Source organism: Melitaea cinxia, chromosome 15 (assembly GCF_905220565.1).
Source record: "Melitaea cinxia chromosome 15, ilMelCinx1.1, whole genome shotgun sequence".
In the NCBI taxonomy this organism is placed as follows: Eukaryota; Metazoa; Arthropoda; class Insecta; order Lepidoptera; family Nymphalidae; genus Melitaea; species Melitaea cinxia.
The window spans coordinates 8,771,625-8,789,009 of NC_059408.1; the positions used below are offsets into that span (position 1 = coordinate 8,771,625).

Here is a 17,385-nt window from a genome sequence, read left to right on the forward strand (position 1 = left end):
TAGGTGACATTTAGTGAGATTTGCCTGGACCCTCTACCCACCTCGTACGTGAGATTGACGCTGAATATAATAGAGATTGATGGTAAATAATAAACTGTTCAAGTATACATCCTATAGTTAATTTATTTAAATTAAATAAAATCCAAAGCAAAAACTAAATGATTTTAATAGCCATGAGATTTATTTTAGCGGGCCTCTATTTAAACCGAGGTCTCGGTTTAAATGAGATTTGGTGAGATTTTATTGGACCCCTCTCTCCCATTCTAAGCTCATGTATTTAATGGATGTAGATAGAATAATAGATATGGAGGAATAACATTCTATATATCTTAAAATATATTCGTTAAAACCAAAATACATTTGTTAACCCATTCGCTGCGGCGGACGCCTATCGGCGTTTTTTGATTTAACATTGAGGTGCGAAGGACGCCCATCGGCGTTTTTTTTCAATTCCTTTTATCTTGGCGAAAACAAGTCACAAAAAATTATACTTGCAATATAGGCACATTTTTTTAAAAATACAACAAGGTACTGCTCGCCGTTTCCGAATATTTGTTTGAAAAATAACTTTTTGAAAAATGCGTATTCCATCCTAGGTGCGAAAGACGCCTAACGGCGTCTTCCAGGAGTTAACAACCTTTGATTCTAAATATGTTTATGACCTATATGTTTTTTTTGCAATATTTCCTTAATGTATTTAGTTAATATTATTTTTTCTATAATAGAGGTAGTAGTAGTAGAGTATTAGTACTGCTTCTCCTCCGCCGCTTAAGCGCCCAAACGCGTACGGTTATTCATATTGTGACATTCTTTAACGAAATGAAAAGAGACCTGGCAAAAGAAATAATAATGATAAAAATGATTTTAAACTCAGTTCGAAACTTCGAACGTTCGTGAAGACCGTGAGTCTTACTTTATTCGCGATTTTACTATAAGCCGAAATCCTTGGACGTTTTATTTATTAACTTAACTAATTATGAACTTTATTAATTTAACTTACACATATTTAGATAAGTTAAAGCTTATTCTACAATATAAAGGATAAATTAGATCAATTATAGAATCATTCCCGTTTTAATGAGAATAAATTACTCAGTCTATTGTATCAATCACTTAATTAGTTATCCTTTGACAACACTAGTCAACAAAACTTAACGTGTTTGGAAACAAATAAACATGTATGAATTCATCTACTCATTTTTATATAAATTATTAGATAAATATTTACGAAGTTAAAATTTTAACGACTTGAAACTTGTCCGTTCTATATAATGTCGACGAATTGGATCAATTATTTCAACAAAAGTTCATTTTGATACTAATTTTCATGTTAACGAAGATCTCTATAAAAAAAGGTCTGTAAATAAATAATAATAAAATTATAAAAGTAATCAAAAGGTTTGCAACCTCTGATATTAATTTATAATGATAATTTAGCCGTTGTTATCAGTTGAAACTAAAATATATGAGACTGTAGTTTAAAAGTGAAGTATAATTATATAATTAAAATAATTTAATTACTATTGATCGCTATAGTCTCCAAAATTTCAAAATCCAACTATTAAAGAACAAAAACTTCACAAAAAAATCCTAATTAATGTTAATTTATTTTTTACACCAAACACGATCGTGAAAGTACCACACGTTTGGAGTATTTGTAGTTTTTTCTAAGATTTTAGCGCTAAATGATCATTTTTATTGCACAATGCTGAAAACGCCGATCGGCGTCCCATATTATCCTAATGAGGTGCGGAGGACGCCCATCGGCGTTCGCGACGAAAACCTTCCTGCACCTGGCTAATAAGCGTAATTTTTATCGCCGCAGGGAATGGGTTAAAACTCGCCTTCATAATTTGAGTTATTGTAAAATTCAATACAAAATTATAAATATTCTTAACATGAATGGAAAAATCACAAAAATTTAAAACTTCCAATTCAAACATTAATTAAAAGATTTAGTTTGACTTTGATAACTCATCTATAACAGTTAGAATTTCTTTCCTCTTAATGTTAGGATTTATTTTAAAAGACATATCACATGAGTTAATTTCTCCATTGTTTTGTGCGTGTCTTGCAAGTCTTTCAGTGTTGCAGATGAGATGTACACCACAGTCATAGCCATTGTTCTGTTGTGAGCATTCCTTGTCGACAAAATTTATTGTACCTGAAATATCAATAAATTTGTATTATTTTAATATATTAGATGTGATGTACTGTTTTTTTAAGCAATGTTAAAAATTACAAATTAAGAACTTTTAAAATAAACAAATATAAAAATTAATTAATATATAAACATTCTTACCTCCTTTTGATAAATAAGACATTATATGACTTGCAAAGTCCCATGCAACATTATGATTACTTCCAGATGATGAATCAAGGTGATAAAAACAATTTTCTTTTCTAGAGTAAACGAGAAGGCTCCAATGTGACCCTCCTGCTTTATCAGGTGAGTTGTTATCGTTCAGGGCAAAGAATACCAACATCTTGTTATTAATGTCCAAAGGCTCTAAGAAAATATTTATTTCTTCAGGTTGAACCATTTTTATACACTGTGTTACTTCAGGTGATACAAACAAAATATCTTTGGCATTATTGAATATTACTTTTTCCAGGTATTCAAAATAAAAAGATATTACAGTGTCATTTAGCCAATAAGGCCCACCCAGTAGTTTAACATCAGATTCATGCAGCAAAATTTCGTGAAAGCTTAACACAACTGTTGATTTTGCCATATTTTAAACAATTCTTCACTAATAATATTCGATACTATGCGGGTGTAAGTATACACACGTTCTCGTCACCTAGTCATCTGCTAATGAAGAAACGTATAAATAATAAAAGGATTTAATAAAAGAAAAATTTAGCATACCTTTATAGGCTTAAAATGCGTTTCACCTTTTCACCGTGATGACAAAATCTTTAATAAATTGTCTTTCTTATTGGAATGGAATACGTAAATATTTAATTTCACTAGCACCACTATAATTAAAAACTATAATCCATTGTTTAAAATTAAAATGTAGAAAAAGTGTCTAACATTTAGTTTAAAATATAAAATGTAAACCTAAGCACACAAAAATTAATTAATAACACTTTCGGATCTCAACACTACTATAAATTTTCTGTTTTCTAGTGAATTGAAAGATTGAAACTGACAACTAGTTGGTCAAAGCGACATAAGACTGTGTTGCAATTTTAAATTAATTATATATAAGTATAGAATAGAAAAGAAACTATATACATCCGACTACATCGTACATCGCAAAACTTCGTAATGTCTTGGAATGCAGCCAAAAGTTATTCAAATTTTATACTTTTGTTTCATTAGAGTAACGCAGTGTTTCCCAAAGTGGGTGATAACACCCCCTTGTGGGCGCTGCAGTACTAAAGGGCGGTAAAAGACCTAAAAAAAATGGTGGCATTGTGTAGAGGCTTGAGAGGCGATTTGTCATTTAATTTTTAAGGACTCTCGACTACAACTTGTGAACATCAACTAATATTCATTAAAAGATTGCTCAAAGGGGGCACTATAAAATAATTTATTCTCTTAGTGGACAGTAGACAAAATATGTTTGGGAACCCCTGGAGTAACGTATATATAATTCAACTAAAATTAATATTTGACTGACGCGTAGTTTGCCAGATATTAAATTAAAATGTGGATGTGTGAAACAGTGGAATGCGTTGTTTACGTTGTTTAACATCGTAATAAAACAAAATATAATATTTAATACGTTGAATTAGTGTTCATTTTCGTAAATACATATTTTCAGAGTAATCGATCCTGATAGTATTGTGGGGGTGTGAGGAACGGGGTGTTGAGTTCCTCGTCCGTCATTGAAAATGGAAGATCCTCCAACCAGACGGATGTTGTGTCTGGCGGGCTAACGCCCCAACGGTTTTTGTCGGGTTCTTGTATATATACTCAATCGCTCTGAAAACTTTGATAACCCGATGTAGGATACGTCAGTTTTCTCTAGTTTGTATGTCGCGAGATAGATGCCGCCACAGTATAATACGTCCATGGGTCCGGGCTTTGATACATATGTGTCAAGCACACACACACGCACGCACACACGCACACACGCACGCACACACGCACACACACACGCATACGCATATATAGTCTTTTGTTTATTATTGTAGAAGTACAGTCTTTGACAGCAGAACCTTTTTTTTTGAACTGACGAACGAAACGCTTCCACCGGTGTCGGTGGAAGAAGTAGAATCGATCCTTAAGGAACTTCACGCGAAAAAAGCCCCGGGTCCCAACCGAATCACCAACAAGACGCTGAAACATCTTCCTTAGCTTATCATGCTACTCGTCATGATTTACAATGCCCTTCTGGTCGTTCCTGGTGGTTCTCCGACCAGAGGAAAGAGGCGACCGTAATAGGTATCTCCAAACCTGGCAAACCCTGCAAGAACCGCCCTTCGAGCTATCAACCCATCAGTCTTCTCAATACACTTCGTATGAGAAAATTATTCACACCCGCCTCAAGGTAGCCACGCAACGAATGCGATCTCCGCTCATTGTCGAGCAATTCGGGTTCCGAGCCCAACATTCTTCAGTCCACCAGATGCACCGCATAACGGAGCACACCCTGAAGGGATTTGCCACGTCTCGTACTCACACTACGGTGGCTCTATTCTTCAATGTCGTTAAGACATTCGACAGTTTGGCATAATAGCTTGATAAACAAGCTCTATCAGCTAGAACTGCCTGATAATCTCGTGCACATCATACGAGACTTCTTGTCAAATTGCACTTTCCGATATCGGGTCGACGGCACTCTGTCTTCACTCCATCCTATCCGTGCCGAAGTCCCTCAGGGCTCGGTACTCTCACCGCTTCTTATTCATTGTACACGAATGACATATATTAGGCTATCTATACGTCCGGCACCTTCGTAGAGGCTATAACTTCTCGACTCCAATTTGCGGTCACCACCCTCGGCGCGTGGTTTAGGAAATGGATTAAATTGTCCAATTGTTTAATTTTATAAATGTATATGATAATAATATGTTTTTATCTTTATTTTTGATTTTGATTATTTTGGTTGTGATGATGATGATGGGGTGTCACTCTTTTTTTTTTTTTTTTTTTTGAATATTGTAAGTGTTGAACTATATTAATGTAGGTATATTTAAAGTTCAAATATTATAATTATTTGTGATTTTTTGTGCTTTTAATCATTGTATTCCAAAATGTTATGTACACTTGTAAGTGACATGCATATCAGATACTTTGTTATTATATATTTGTAATTTTAAAATTTTTATATGTATGTTGTAAGTGTGCTTTTGAAAATAAATAAATAAATAAATAAATGGAGAAATGGAGAATCGAAGTGAATCCCGAAAAGAGTGCAGCAGTGCACTTTGTCAAGCTCACAAATCGCGTCTTTTGGACGAAAGAAAGACGAAAGGACGTCTCCTTAATAACGCGGTATATACAGATCGAGCTGCTACAGTGATGAGAGTACGTCGGCTTAATTTACAGCCGCTAGAGGCATGACGACCGCTTGGTGTGCTGTGCAACGAAGACAGAATAGCATTCTGTCTCTTTTTTTATCACACATCACGAATTTATGTTTCAAGATATAACCATTTACGACAAAACGTCACTTAATATAACAAATTACAATGACTACTGTGCTTTGAACACAGATGTCTGTGCGGAAAAGAGGTTGATTCTTTCGGACTACATGGCCTTTCCTGCAACAAGAATTCAGGTAGGTATTTCCGCCACGGTACCCTAAATGATATCATAAAAAGAGCTCTTGCCACCATCGACGTTCCTGCTCTTAGTGAGCCTACTGGAATTAGTTGCGAAAAAAATAAATAAAGAACGTCACTCAATATAACCAATTACAATAAAGCGTTACCATCGCTCCACGTGACCGCAAACAGTAATAGCCAAAGAGTATAACTATAAAGGTAGCAATACCTAGCACATAACATACTATTGGATGGATGACATACTCTTTGATGGATGACGTCATGACAGTTTCAGACTAAAGTTTTTGATTCGTTAAATCATTATTTTTTTTATCATCGAATTATTCGAATTCTATGTATTCTCGGACTAAGAATTGATTGTTAGTCCGAGTATGTACTATATTTATGAGATAATAAGATATTTCTATTCGAATATATTCATCTTCAAGTTTCAGTTTATTATTTGAGATTGAGATGTGATAGTTGATTGTGATTCGCCAAATAGCGTTATCCACAACTGGCGGAACAGGCCCTAAGTATTGATTAATATTTTCAGATCAAAATGTCTATTTAATTAGAAAGTATTTAATTACATGAATGATAAACTAACATAGAAATGAAAAAAAATTGTAGTAAATTGGTTTGAATGATTTAAAGCCTGCAAACGTCAGTAACAGCTCGACAAGTCTTCTCGCACATTTGCAAAAAATTTTGGTAAAGCTTTAGATTAGGTAAAACCGAATTTCGGGACCGTGGGGGGATAGGGGGAGGAGAGGGTGGGGAACGCTTCCCCTGGTACCACTGTCACACCTCGGAACCCCATGGTTATGGAGATATCCATGGTTAAAGTTTTGAGGTTAGAAGAAGAATTTCGAAAGTTAGAGGAACGCTTGGCTCCGGCGCTGCGGGAAGTGCAGCCCTTCCGCCCTTGCGTGCGAAAGCACGCTCACTCATGCTCCGTTCGGCAGCGGAGGCGACCAGCCTCAGCCGCTCCTCTACGCATTCGTTCGCGCGCTTTCGCACGGCGGGCGAGGGCTGCCCTCCCTCCGCGCCTCCGCGGCACAAAAAAAACACTCTAGGGGTAGGACAGACTCAAAACTTTAACCATGGATATCTCCATAACCATGGGGTTTTGAGGTGTGACAGTGTTACCTTGTATAGATTCCCCTACACCCTCCACACCCAAAAACCCCATAATTCGGTTTTACCTAATCTAGATCTTAGCCAAAATTTTAAAGTACCTAGTTAGTCACACTTATAATCATCGATAACACCCGGGGCGGCTGCACATGCCTCTTTCTTGTACAAGAAATATTTGTACTAGTATAAATATAATGGGGAAACCCAAATAAAAAGATGCAAATATCAGCTCTCTACAGGATTGAACGGAATTGAGATTGAACGTGAAATTGAACAGGATTAACGTGTCTGTAGGCATTAATGGAATTTTTAAACTAATTACATATAAACAGTCGTCACATACTCATGGCAGTCTTGTAATATTGTTGTATACATTGTCCGACCTTCACCTTGGTCTTAAACCTTTATTTCTATCTATTGCCCTATAGGTATAATTTTTTCCAAGTGTGGAAAAAAACAACTGGTTATATATTATTACCATAATATACCCGTGCTGTGTGGCTACGGGTGCTGTGTGGCTACGGCACTAAAGAATTTAGCCACCCCCTCTCTTTCCGTGGGTGTCGTAAGAGGCGACTAAGGGATAACAAGGTTCCACAACCATCTTGGAACTTAAGAAGCCGACCGATGGCGGGATAACCATCCAACTGTTGGCTTTGAAATACACAGGCCGAAGACGGGCAGCAGCGTCTTTGGTGCGACAAAGACAGTACTGCGGTCACCAACCCGCCTGCCCAGCGTGGTGACTATGGGCAAAACACATGAGTTCACGTTATTTTTGACGTAAACTTGTGGAGGCCTATGTCCAACAGTGGACTGTATAGGCTGTAATGATGAATCAATATATATAATAAAAATGTAACGGGTCGCTGTCTGTACCTTTAAGATATATGAGAAAAAATATTTTTGGGGCCTTTATCAATGCAGATAGCACTCAAAATAATGATTGTCAGAATTTTTGTGTGCATTTGTGCATGTTAATCTCAGAAACAGCTTATCCGATTTAGATATGGTTTTATATATACACATATATATATATATATATATATATATATATATATATATATATTTTGGCAAGCTTAGCTTAACATTTAGTGTTTGTTTCATGTCAATCAATTATGCCAATTTATTGTTTCGTAATTTCTGCAGCATTTTTATTTTCTCAGTTATGATTTTCTAAGAGATTTCCATTAACAAAAGTATATTCCTAAAATAATCTTTTTAACCAACATTTAACAAGAAAAAATTAAACTAAATACTAATAAATAAAGGATTTTTCATAAATTAAAATAGTAGTTCTAAAAAATAAAATTTATTTCGAGTAAATAAATTATTTACAACTATGAGCCTATTGGTAACATAAGTGTTGAAATTATATTTCAAATATGTTAGGGTAACACGCCTATAAATAAAAAGCTAAATAGGATGTTCTATTAATAATTTAATAACATCAAAACTCACTCACAGCATTCTTATGTCCAGCAAAGAATTTTTTGTCATAATTATGTAATTACATTTACATTCAAAGATACAACACACGATCTTTCAACTATTAAGATTATGAACATGAGTAACAACATCACAACTTTGTTAACTCAAAATAAATATAAAATATAATGGGTGATACTGATTGCGCTAATAAATAAGAAGCATTTTCCATATAATGGAATATTCCTCTTTTTAAGTTAGTTTTCCTAAAGTCATTAAAATTACTTAGTAGCTTGCTTTAGGTAAGCAATAAGATCAGCACGCTCATTAGCCTTCTTTAGTCCCGCGAACACCATTTTAGTGCCGGGGATGTACTTCTTAGGGTTTTCCAAGTACTCGAACAGCGTATCATCTCCCCAGACAATACCTAAAGATTTAAATAAAATTAATTTTCTTCTGTTACATTATAAATACATTATATAAATTGACAAGAATTAGTAGTTCAGTTTATCTGTATTCATATCCCTTTTTGAATTTAATAATTAAGATCCTGTTTCTGAGTTATATTGCATTCCATTATTATAATGTAATAGCCTCTCGCCACTGAGAATGAATATCTAATCTAATTGATAAATTAAAGATTATATAACTACAATTGTAAGGCACTGTGATATACAGTAATGACCTTTAGTTTCATTGTTAAATTTTATTATCTAAAATTAGATATAAATTAATAGATATGAACTATAATTTAACTGTTATTTAATTTAACTGTGTATTGTATTACCATTATATAAAAATAAAATACCTTTAGCTTTGTTGGCTTCTGAGTAAGAGAAACCAGGGGCTTGACCTGTTTTGCGGCCAAAGAATCCATGAAGGTTGGGTCCTACTTTGTGTTTGCCGCCAGCTTCAACCTAATGATTTCAGTTACAGTACTTACTATTAGGAAAAATGTAATTTCATATAATATATAAATTATTATAAAAAATTGTAGAGATAATTAGAATACACAGATTGTTTAATTGTTAAGTTCTTCACATTCATTTAATTAATATTGCCTAAAAAAATTATAAAATGTATATGAAACATAGATGTAAATGAAGTTACATCATTTAAAGTATTTAGATTCACTGATTTTTTTTCTGATTATTTTAAGATTCACTCTGATTTCTATTTAAACAACATAAATTGAATTAACTCATACTCACAGTGTGGCATTGAGCACATCTCTGCACAAAGATTTTCTTTCCATTTTCAGCATTTCCAGCAGGGACACCCATGACGTTTCTATAAAAGGGAAGCGATATTATGGTTCAGACACAAAATACGTTATTATATAACATTTAATACTAAAAGTAGGTATAAAAAAAAGCGGGAAGTACAGTTTTCTCTATTTTAAACGTTCGTAGAGGTCGTTAGACAAAAGAAATTTATTGATGAGATAAATTTAAGCCATGAACTGCAATCTTTAAAATCGGGTCACTACAAAGGGATCAATGTCAATCGGGATTGCCAAGTTCTAACGTGATAATGACACAATTACGTAAGCATGTGCAATTTATGTAATATTTAAAAATGTACTTAAAATCACAATTATTATAAAGTGAAACAACCACTTTTGAAGATTAATAGCATTTTGAAGTGTTTTAGGGCATGGTTGGGATAAAATATTTTGATTGTTTTAGGTTAGCCTTCGTAAGGGCGTTTAAATGTTGTCTTTGACAGAAGTTACTTTAAAATAAATTTAATACTTTAGAATTATTAAAAAATTCGAATACTCACGTGTTTTACCAGATAATTTAAAAAAAGATCAAGGTTCGATTTTTTATGTAGCAGCCTAAAAACGTCTGCACTCCGTCAAGACGACTCGACGTACGTAAAACAATCTCACGACTGAGTTCGATTTCAACCGAATTAACGTCAAAGGCAAAGGTACGAACGTCAAACACATAGATAATATATGAACTGGAATGTGCACAGGCGTCAGGCGGCCACGGTCCATTCACGGTCCGACCGAGCGAAATAGGTTCGCGAGAGCCCTCTGCCTATTTCATTAGAGTGACCAAACAATGTGATGTAGGTAGATACTAATCTAATATTTACCATTAATTTGATTTCATATAATAATAATTCTTTAAAGAAAGGATGGATTAAGGAGTAAAATACATTATGAAGATTATTTATAAATACTTATTTGGTAGGTATTTACAGTCAGGTTCACAAATTACTAAATAGTTTTATGCAATTTCAGTCTTAAAGTTGATTTGTGACCTATAATTTGACTTAGTACCTAGGGGCCAAGAAGCAGCTAATTAGTACTTTTGAAAAAATTTAATTCGAAAAAATTACAAAACCATTAAAAACAACTAATTTACTGTTATTGACTCTGAAAAGATAATGTACGTCTGCGAGACGTATGGTGAAATAAAATTTTGTTTTTTTTTTTCTTTATTATTAATCGCAGTGTGCTAGCTGCTGCAGCGTGGCTAGAGCTCGCGCGGAGCGGCAGTGACGTCACGGTAAGTCCGAGTATTAAGTAAATATAGCTATGCGTACGTCCGTGGGACGTATGATTATCTTTTATGCAACTTTTGCAAATTATTTGAAGTGATTGTTTATTTTTATTAACAGTTACTTATTATTGTTTTCACCTACCTAATAATTAATACATTATTATGGCAAACCGAAATGCGTTTCATAATCCTCAAATTGAGAAGTTTTTGAATCAAAATGAAGAAGAATCGTCATCAGAATGTAAAAGCGACTACGACGACAACCTCTAAGAAGACGATGTGCAGAGTGATACTGAAGACGAATTGATCGACGAAGTTGTAGATAATATACTCAACTGATTTGCTGAAGATCATTCAAAGTCTGCTATCGACCCAGCTTCCCCTTCAGGTTGCCGCATATTTTGCAACCAGACATAGGGAGGTGTCGACACATGCGACCAAATGTGTTTGACAATGTCATGCTCCACAAAGACGAACAGGTGGCCAATGGCTGTACTTTATGGCATTTTCAACATTTGTGAATTCCTTTGTGATTTATTGTTCTAACACTGTAAAAAAAAATGAAAAAACAAAGCACAGATCTCACGTCACCATGGATGGAAAAAGGGTTACAGAAACTAAATTTGAAAAAGACTGTGAGGAAAAATATAGCGGAATTGCTGCCAAATGCTAATGCAAACGGTGGTCTGATTCAGTAAGAAGAGCCGCCTGCAAAAAAAGAGATATTCTTCCTACTGTCCATCAATCAAAACTTCGCAGAATGTCAAAATTATCATGCGTGAAGTGCGAAAAATCCGTGTGTGGAGAACATAAAAATGATGTGTACCATGAGTGTGTTTGATAAAAAATTTAGAAACTGATTTTTGTAATAGGTAGTTTGTAAGTTTGTTACCACTTCTTCATAACTTTCTGGGCAAATGCTGGGAGGAGGGGCGATTTCCTCAGGATATGCGAGATGCAAATATTGTTACAATGTATAGGGGGAAAGGTGACCGCGGCGATTGTAACTCTTACCGCGGCATATCTCTTCTTAGCATCGTTGGCAAACTATTTGCAAGGGTCATGTTGACTAAACTGCAAAGTCTTGCTGAACGGGTATACCCTGAGGCCCAGTGTGGCTTTCGCTCTGAACGGTCAACCACGGACATGATTTTTACCCTTCGGCAACTTCAAGAGAAGTGCCGAGAGCAGAACACGCCCCTGCTGATCGCATTTGTTGATTTAAATAAAGCTTTCGATACGGTGAGTAGGGAGGGGCTATACATCGCGCTTGAGAAAATAGGATGTCCCCCAAAACTGCTGAGGCTGGTGAAATCTCTTCACGATGACACGAAGGGTACCGTTATCTTTGATGGCCAAATGTCCGACGCTTTCGACATGCGAAGAGGGGTTCGCCAGGGCTGTGTGTTGGCACCCACTTTGTTCGGCATATTTTTCTCCTTGCTGCTGAAAGTTGCCTTCGGTGATGCACAACAGGGAGTTCACCTACACACAAGAGCGGATGGGAAATTGTTTGGTACCGCCCAGTTGAAATCTTCCCGTAAACGAGAGGATTTATATATCGATAGTCTGCTCTATGCCGACGACGCAGCCTTCGTGGCGAAAACTCCCGGGGAGCTTCAGACTTTGTTGGACAAGTTTGCATACGCATGTTCGCTGTTCTCCATGTCCATAAATGCAACGAAGACCGTAATTCTAGCGCAGGGCTACACCTACCAGCCTTCTATCTTGCTGGAAGGCGAACCCTTGAAAGTAGTCGACAAGTTCTGTTACTTGGGGTCAACTGTGTCGAACAATCTTTCCATTGACGGAGAGATTGATATCCGCATCGGCAAAGCGGCCACGACGTTCGGCAGGCTGCGTACAAGAGTATGGAATAACAAACACCTTACCGCAAAGACTAAGATGATAGTCTATCAAACTTGCATATTAAGCATACTCTTGTACGGAGCCGAAACCTGGACGTCGTACGCCAAACAAGAGCGAAGACTTAACACTTTCCACATGCGCTGTCTCCGTAGCATACTTAACATCACGTGGAAGGACAGAGTAACAAATGAGAGAGTGTTGGGGATTGCACAGCTTCCTAGCGTTGTCGCTCTCCTCAAACAGAAACGCCTGAGATGGCTGGGACATGTACACCGAATGAGCAGTGCGCGTTTGCCCAGACAAACCTTATTGGGCCAAATTGCGTTTGCAAAGCGTAACGTGGGGCGACCTATGCTGCGTTTCAGGGATTGCACTAAACGTGACATGGTTGCATTTAACATTGATCGCAACTCTTGGGAAGACCTAGCATCGAACCGCAATGAGTGGCGGAAGACCATCTTCACGGGTTGCAAAACCCACGATAGCACCTGGTTCGAAGACCTGGCTCAAAAGCGTGCAAAGAGACACAATCGCGGGGGGGCTCCTCCACCGATGAATCCCCAATATGTGTGTCCAAAGTGTGGACGAATGTGTCGTTCACGGATTGGCTTATTCAGCCACGAACGGCGTTGTCGCATAAATAACACAGACACTGATTAAATCATCTGTCAAGATGTTACAGGCCATTACAACAGTTTGTAAGTTAGTTTAAGCGAAAAAGTGCCAAAGATGCAAACATAAAGAATGAAAGTGATTTTAAATGTTCCTTTCGAAATTAAGCAAATTTTTTGTTGATTATTTGACACATATGGTAACTAGGAAATAAGTGTACATATAGACATAGATACTTATATAGACTTACTATACTATCCTATATTACTTATACATTAGATTATACTTTTTCATCAAACAGTAATTGCAAGGAAGAAAAAAAAAAAACGAAAAAAAAACCGTCAGCGTCGGACCACGTCCTAGTTTTACTAAGCAGTCTCAGGACTGTCGATTTGTAGTTGTAATGAAAAATCGCCTATAGTAATAATAATAACACAGGTCAATAAAAAATTTTTTTTTTGGGTTTGTTGTTAAATTAATATTTTCTGATTGTCTACAGCTAAAAGTAACCAGATCCTCCATTTTTTGTAAAAAAATTTGCTTTTGTCTATTTTACAATGAAAATTTAATACTTTAAGATTTTGACATATAGTTTGGAAAAGCAACAGATTTATGACGCAAGGGACGGGTTGAGGGGGGGTTACGGGTATTTAGCGCGGAGCGGCAATCAGTCTCGGAAGTATTCGTGCGCGAATTGCCTAGAAACAACGCCACTTTGGTTGCGCGAAGTCCAAAATGGCTTCCAAAAAGTGTAAGAATGATGTTAATTCTTTTTGCTACATTTGTGGCGAATTCATTAAAGTGAGAGCTAAAAAATTCAGTTTGTCGTCCAATATAAAACTCTGTGAAGCATATTTTAATCTTCCCATTCGAAGTAACCTCCGGTCCGTTGGACCGACGATCTACGTAAGATTGCCGGTGTAGGCTGCATGAGGATTGCGGAAGACCGGGATGTGTGGCGCGAACTTGGGGAGGCCTATGTCCAGCAGTGGACTGCGATAGGCTGAAGTACTCTGCTAATAATTATTGGTCATCTATAGTGTGTATTCGAAGTGAAGATATGGGCATCTAAAATCTCAAGTAGGAACTGCAAAAACACATTATAACTTTTAAGAATACTATTTGCAAAAATTGTAAGATATGTAATAAATAACGTGTGTATCTGTAGGTTATTTTTTTTTTCTAGCCTGGTATCGACGAGAAGAAAAAGTATGAAATTTGCAGAACCAAGAATATGGGAGCCCACAAATCACATCAATGATTGCTACTTTTGTGTAGTTAATCCTCGCAAGCGTCAAGCTGGGAAAAATGCCCAAAAGATTCTGTACCCAGATCTACCCTGCGCTCCAATACCCCACAGTGAACATTTTCCTGTGCCTTCTCGTTCAAATACGAAGGAACAGCCGCTACTAACACAAGTTTCTGGCAGTAGCGGATGCAGCGAATTTGTACTTGAACCAGTGTCTGGTGAATCTCATCTTATTAATTCAGAAGAGCTTAATGATTTAGTGAGAGACTTAAACCTACCCAAAGGAGAGCAAGCAAGCAAGGAGAACGCTTTCATCAATATGTGATGAATTTCGAAAAGCGTTATCAAGGACAATATAATGAGGACATGATGGGCGACTACATTTGGAGTCAAACAAAGGAAGAAAAACAAAAAATAATCATTTTTAAAGGTCTTTTCTGTCTTTTTTATATATTTAAGGATGTATATTTATTGTTATTTGTAAATAAAAGTGATTAACATATAAATTAAATTTGTTTTTCTTGGTATTGTATTCTACTGAAACAAAAAGCTAAGATTTTGTTAAAATTTTTAATTTCGTTCTGGTTCCTACAAAAGCAAACTTTTTTTAATAAAATTATTTTTTCTTTGTTTAATTAGACATAATTAATCAAAATCGGCACTACAGAACTCAGACTCAAAAATTGTGTTTACCTGTGTAATAATAATAATAATAATTGTGGGGTCCGCTGAAATAATCCCTATCGTAATATCTGCCAACGGTTTGATCCCGGTTAGCCTCGCTCACAATCTGAGGCAACTGGGGATCCGGGACGATTCACTCGCAGCCAGGATGCAGAAGGCGGTGTTACTTGACTCAGCTAGGATTGTCCGCCGGTTTCTCAGCCTACAGCCCTAACCCCCGGCCGTTTGATCTCCCTGCCGGGGCGTATTCCTCCACCCGCTTATATTTATATATGTAAGTATAAGTAAATTTACTATATTATCTATAAAAGTAGTTATTATAATATATGTATCTATTATGTATTGGGCGGGCGGAGTGACATTCAGTGGTATAATAATAATAATAAAATAGTTTTTATTTTGCTCAAATCATGTACATTATCTAGAAGCCCTGCGACCCGTGCTAGCTTAAAAAAGCTGTGTTACAGGCCACAGTATCTTCCCCAAAAAATAGTTTATTATTTCATAATCAGACTTTGCGTTCAGGTAGCGAAAACATAAATGAAACTAGTCTGTATACAAAGATGACAACAACACAATAATAAAACAAAGATTATAAATACCAAATTTGAAAAAAAAAGGTTGACAATTATTAAAGTATGGAAAAAGATATTTTTCATTAGTGTGTGTTTAATTGTGATTGTGTGTGTGTGTGTGGGTATGTCTGTGCGTGTGAGTGTGCGTGTGTATATGTTTACCTATGTGTGCGCGTATGAGTATGTAAATGTGTGTCTACATTTTGCTGTGATTTGGATTTGCATGCATGTTAACAAAAGGCATGAGCATTTTGAGCCCGTGAATGTAAATATTTCAATAAAAAATAAATAAATAGAACGGCTTCATATACATAAGGTTTATTATTATATTGGTGTCAAATTGACAATGCACATTCCATGTTGGATATAACTTCCTTAACAATACTAAGGAACTTATACCAAACCTCCTTGGAGATAATACATATAACCGTGTAGGTACTTACCCAATTACCATTAGATATGTAGTTTTTCAGTATCTCAGCTTGTCTAAAGTTAAATATCTTTTTCAATTTATTACTTTTCTATTAAATAGCTAGAAAACTAAACGTAAGCTCTTTTCAAGTCTATTACTAGTCGTTTATTATTAGTCATTTATAATTAGTCGAAAGCTTTATTTACAGAACACTACCTACTTGAGAGAAATATTTGTTAGCAGTGATATTCTCAAATATTGAGTACTTCCCTAGACGAGCTGCCCTAGATTTAGAGCAGGATTGTTGCAGTGACTACCTGAATGATTGACCAATCGAGCTCCCATATTACATTCATCATAATTACAACATATAAACATACTAAACGTAAAGTTTTTTGATTTATTTCATCAATCGAAAAATTTATTAGTGAGTTAGAATAGAATCAGTAGGTATTAAAGACTCAATAATAATATAATGAAATTATGTATAACCTTGATTTATGGAATATTTTTGTACGTTAGTTATTTCTTCGTCATGTGTTTATTCAAGCGCAAAATTAATTACAGAACGTCATAAAATTGAAAGCACTAAGATTGATTGTTAGCGTCATGGAGGATAGAGATTAGGGCGTGTTGCTCTATTAGGAGCTCTATTATTAACTCTCGATTAGGAGTATCATGCGCGAAGTTATTACAATAATTGTGTTAGTTTCCAAAAAAAAAAAAAACGATTTTAATTTACATCGATAAGTGTAGTACAATAAGTATGCATTTATTAACGTCATATTGCTGAAATTTAAATGGGCCACATGACAAGCACCAGCTTTCGAATAAAAAAGAAACTTCTTCTTAAATAAAAGATCACCAGTTTAGTGAAATCATAGTATTAGTACACAGTATATTTACATTAGATTATATTACAGTGTATTTAGTGACATGCAACAAAAATAGGTTAATCTCTTACTAGCTGTGCCCGCGACTTCGTTCACGTGGAATTTAACAAATTGTTCAGTTTGCAAAGTTATAAAATAAATAAATAAATTTCTAAAATAAATGTAGCCTTAGTTACACCTTATTACATCAGCTATTTGCCAGTGAAAGTCCCGTCAAAATCGGTCTAGCCGTTTCAGAGATTAGCCGGAACAAACAGACAGTCAGACAGACAAACACAAAAAT

At 35.6% G+C, this 17,385-nt stretch overlaps 3 protein-coding genes and 1 long non-coding RNA gene across 4 annotated transcripts in view; 1 reads left to right on the forward strand and 3 right to left on the reverse strand.

Moving 5' to 3' along the window:
• Positions 1 to 2,930, reverse strand: part of LOC123660327 (cytochrome b5 reductase 4) — an 86,426-nt gene extending 83,496 nt beyond the window's left edge. The window contains exon 1 of the mRNA XM_045595430.1: positions 2,873 to 2,930. The gene's annotated coding sequence lies outside the window, so the exon portion shown is untranslated. The remainder of the gene's footprint in view (positions 1 to 2,872) is intronic.
• On the reverse strand, positions 1,921 to 2,930 carry LOC123660329 (sentrin-specific protease 8). Its single transcript, XM_045595432.1, has 3 exons — positions 2,899 to 2,930; positions 2,303 to 2,812; positions 1,921 to 2,164 (listed from the first exon to the last, which is right to left on the reverse strand). The coding sequence occupies exons 2-3, from the start codon at positions 2,733 to 2,735 to the stop codon at positions 1,956 to 1,958; spliced, it is 642 nt and encodes a 213-aa protein (XP_045451388.1). The 5' UTR covers positions 2,736 to 2,812; positions 2,899 to 2,930; the 3' UTR covers positions 1,921 to 1,955.
• The window catches only part of LOC123660331, a 44,492-nt gene continuing 29,516 nt past the window's right edge, over positions 2,410 to 17,385 (forward strand). The window contains exon 1 of the long non-coding RNA XR_006744167.1: positions 2,410 to 2,449. This is a non-coding gene — a long non-coding RNA (uncharacterized LOC123660331). The remainder of the gene's footprint in view (positions 2,450 to 17,385) is intronic.
• On the reverse strand, positions 8,161 to 10,234 carry LOC123660330 (cytochrome c). Its single transcript, XM_045595433.1, has 4 exons — positions 10,078 to 10,234; positions 9,504 to 9,582; positions 9,101 to 9,209; positions 8,161 to 8,719 (listed from the first exon to the last, which is right to left on the reverse strand). Exons 2-4 carry the CDS (start codon positions 9,573 to 9,575, stop codon positions 8,574 to 8,576), a joined length of 327 nt encoding a protein of 108 aa, XP_045451389.1. The 5' UTR covers positions 9,576 to 9,582; positions 10,078 to 10,234; the 3' UTR covers positions 8,161 to 8,573.

Coding starts and splice junctions, on each gene's coding strand:
- LOC123660329 (XM_045595432.1), bottom strand. CDS start 2,735: ATGGCAAAATCAACAGTTGTGTTAAGCTTTCACGAAATTTTGCTGCAT. Junction 2,165..2,302: donor GTCTTATTTATCAAAAGGAG/GTAAGAATGTTT, acceptor TTGATATTTCAG/GTACAATAAATTTTGTCGAC.
- LOC123660330 (XM_045595433.1), bottom strand. CDS start 9,575: ATGGGTGTCCCTGCTGGAAATGCTGAAAATGGAAAGAAAATCTTTGTG. Junction 9,210..9,503: donor GATGTGCTCAATGCCACACT/GTGAGTATGAGT, acceptor TGAAATCATTAG/GTTGAAGCTGGCGGCAAACA. Junction 8,720..9,100: donor AGAAGCCAACAAAGCTAAAG/GTATTTTATTTT, acceptor TTAAATCTTTAG/GTATTGTCTGGGGAGATGAT.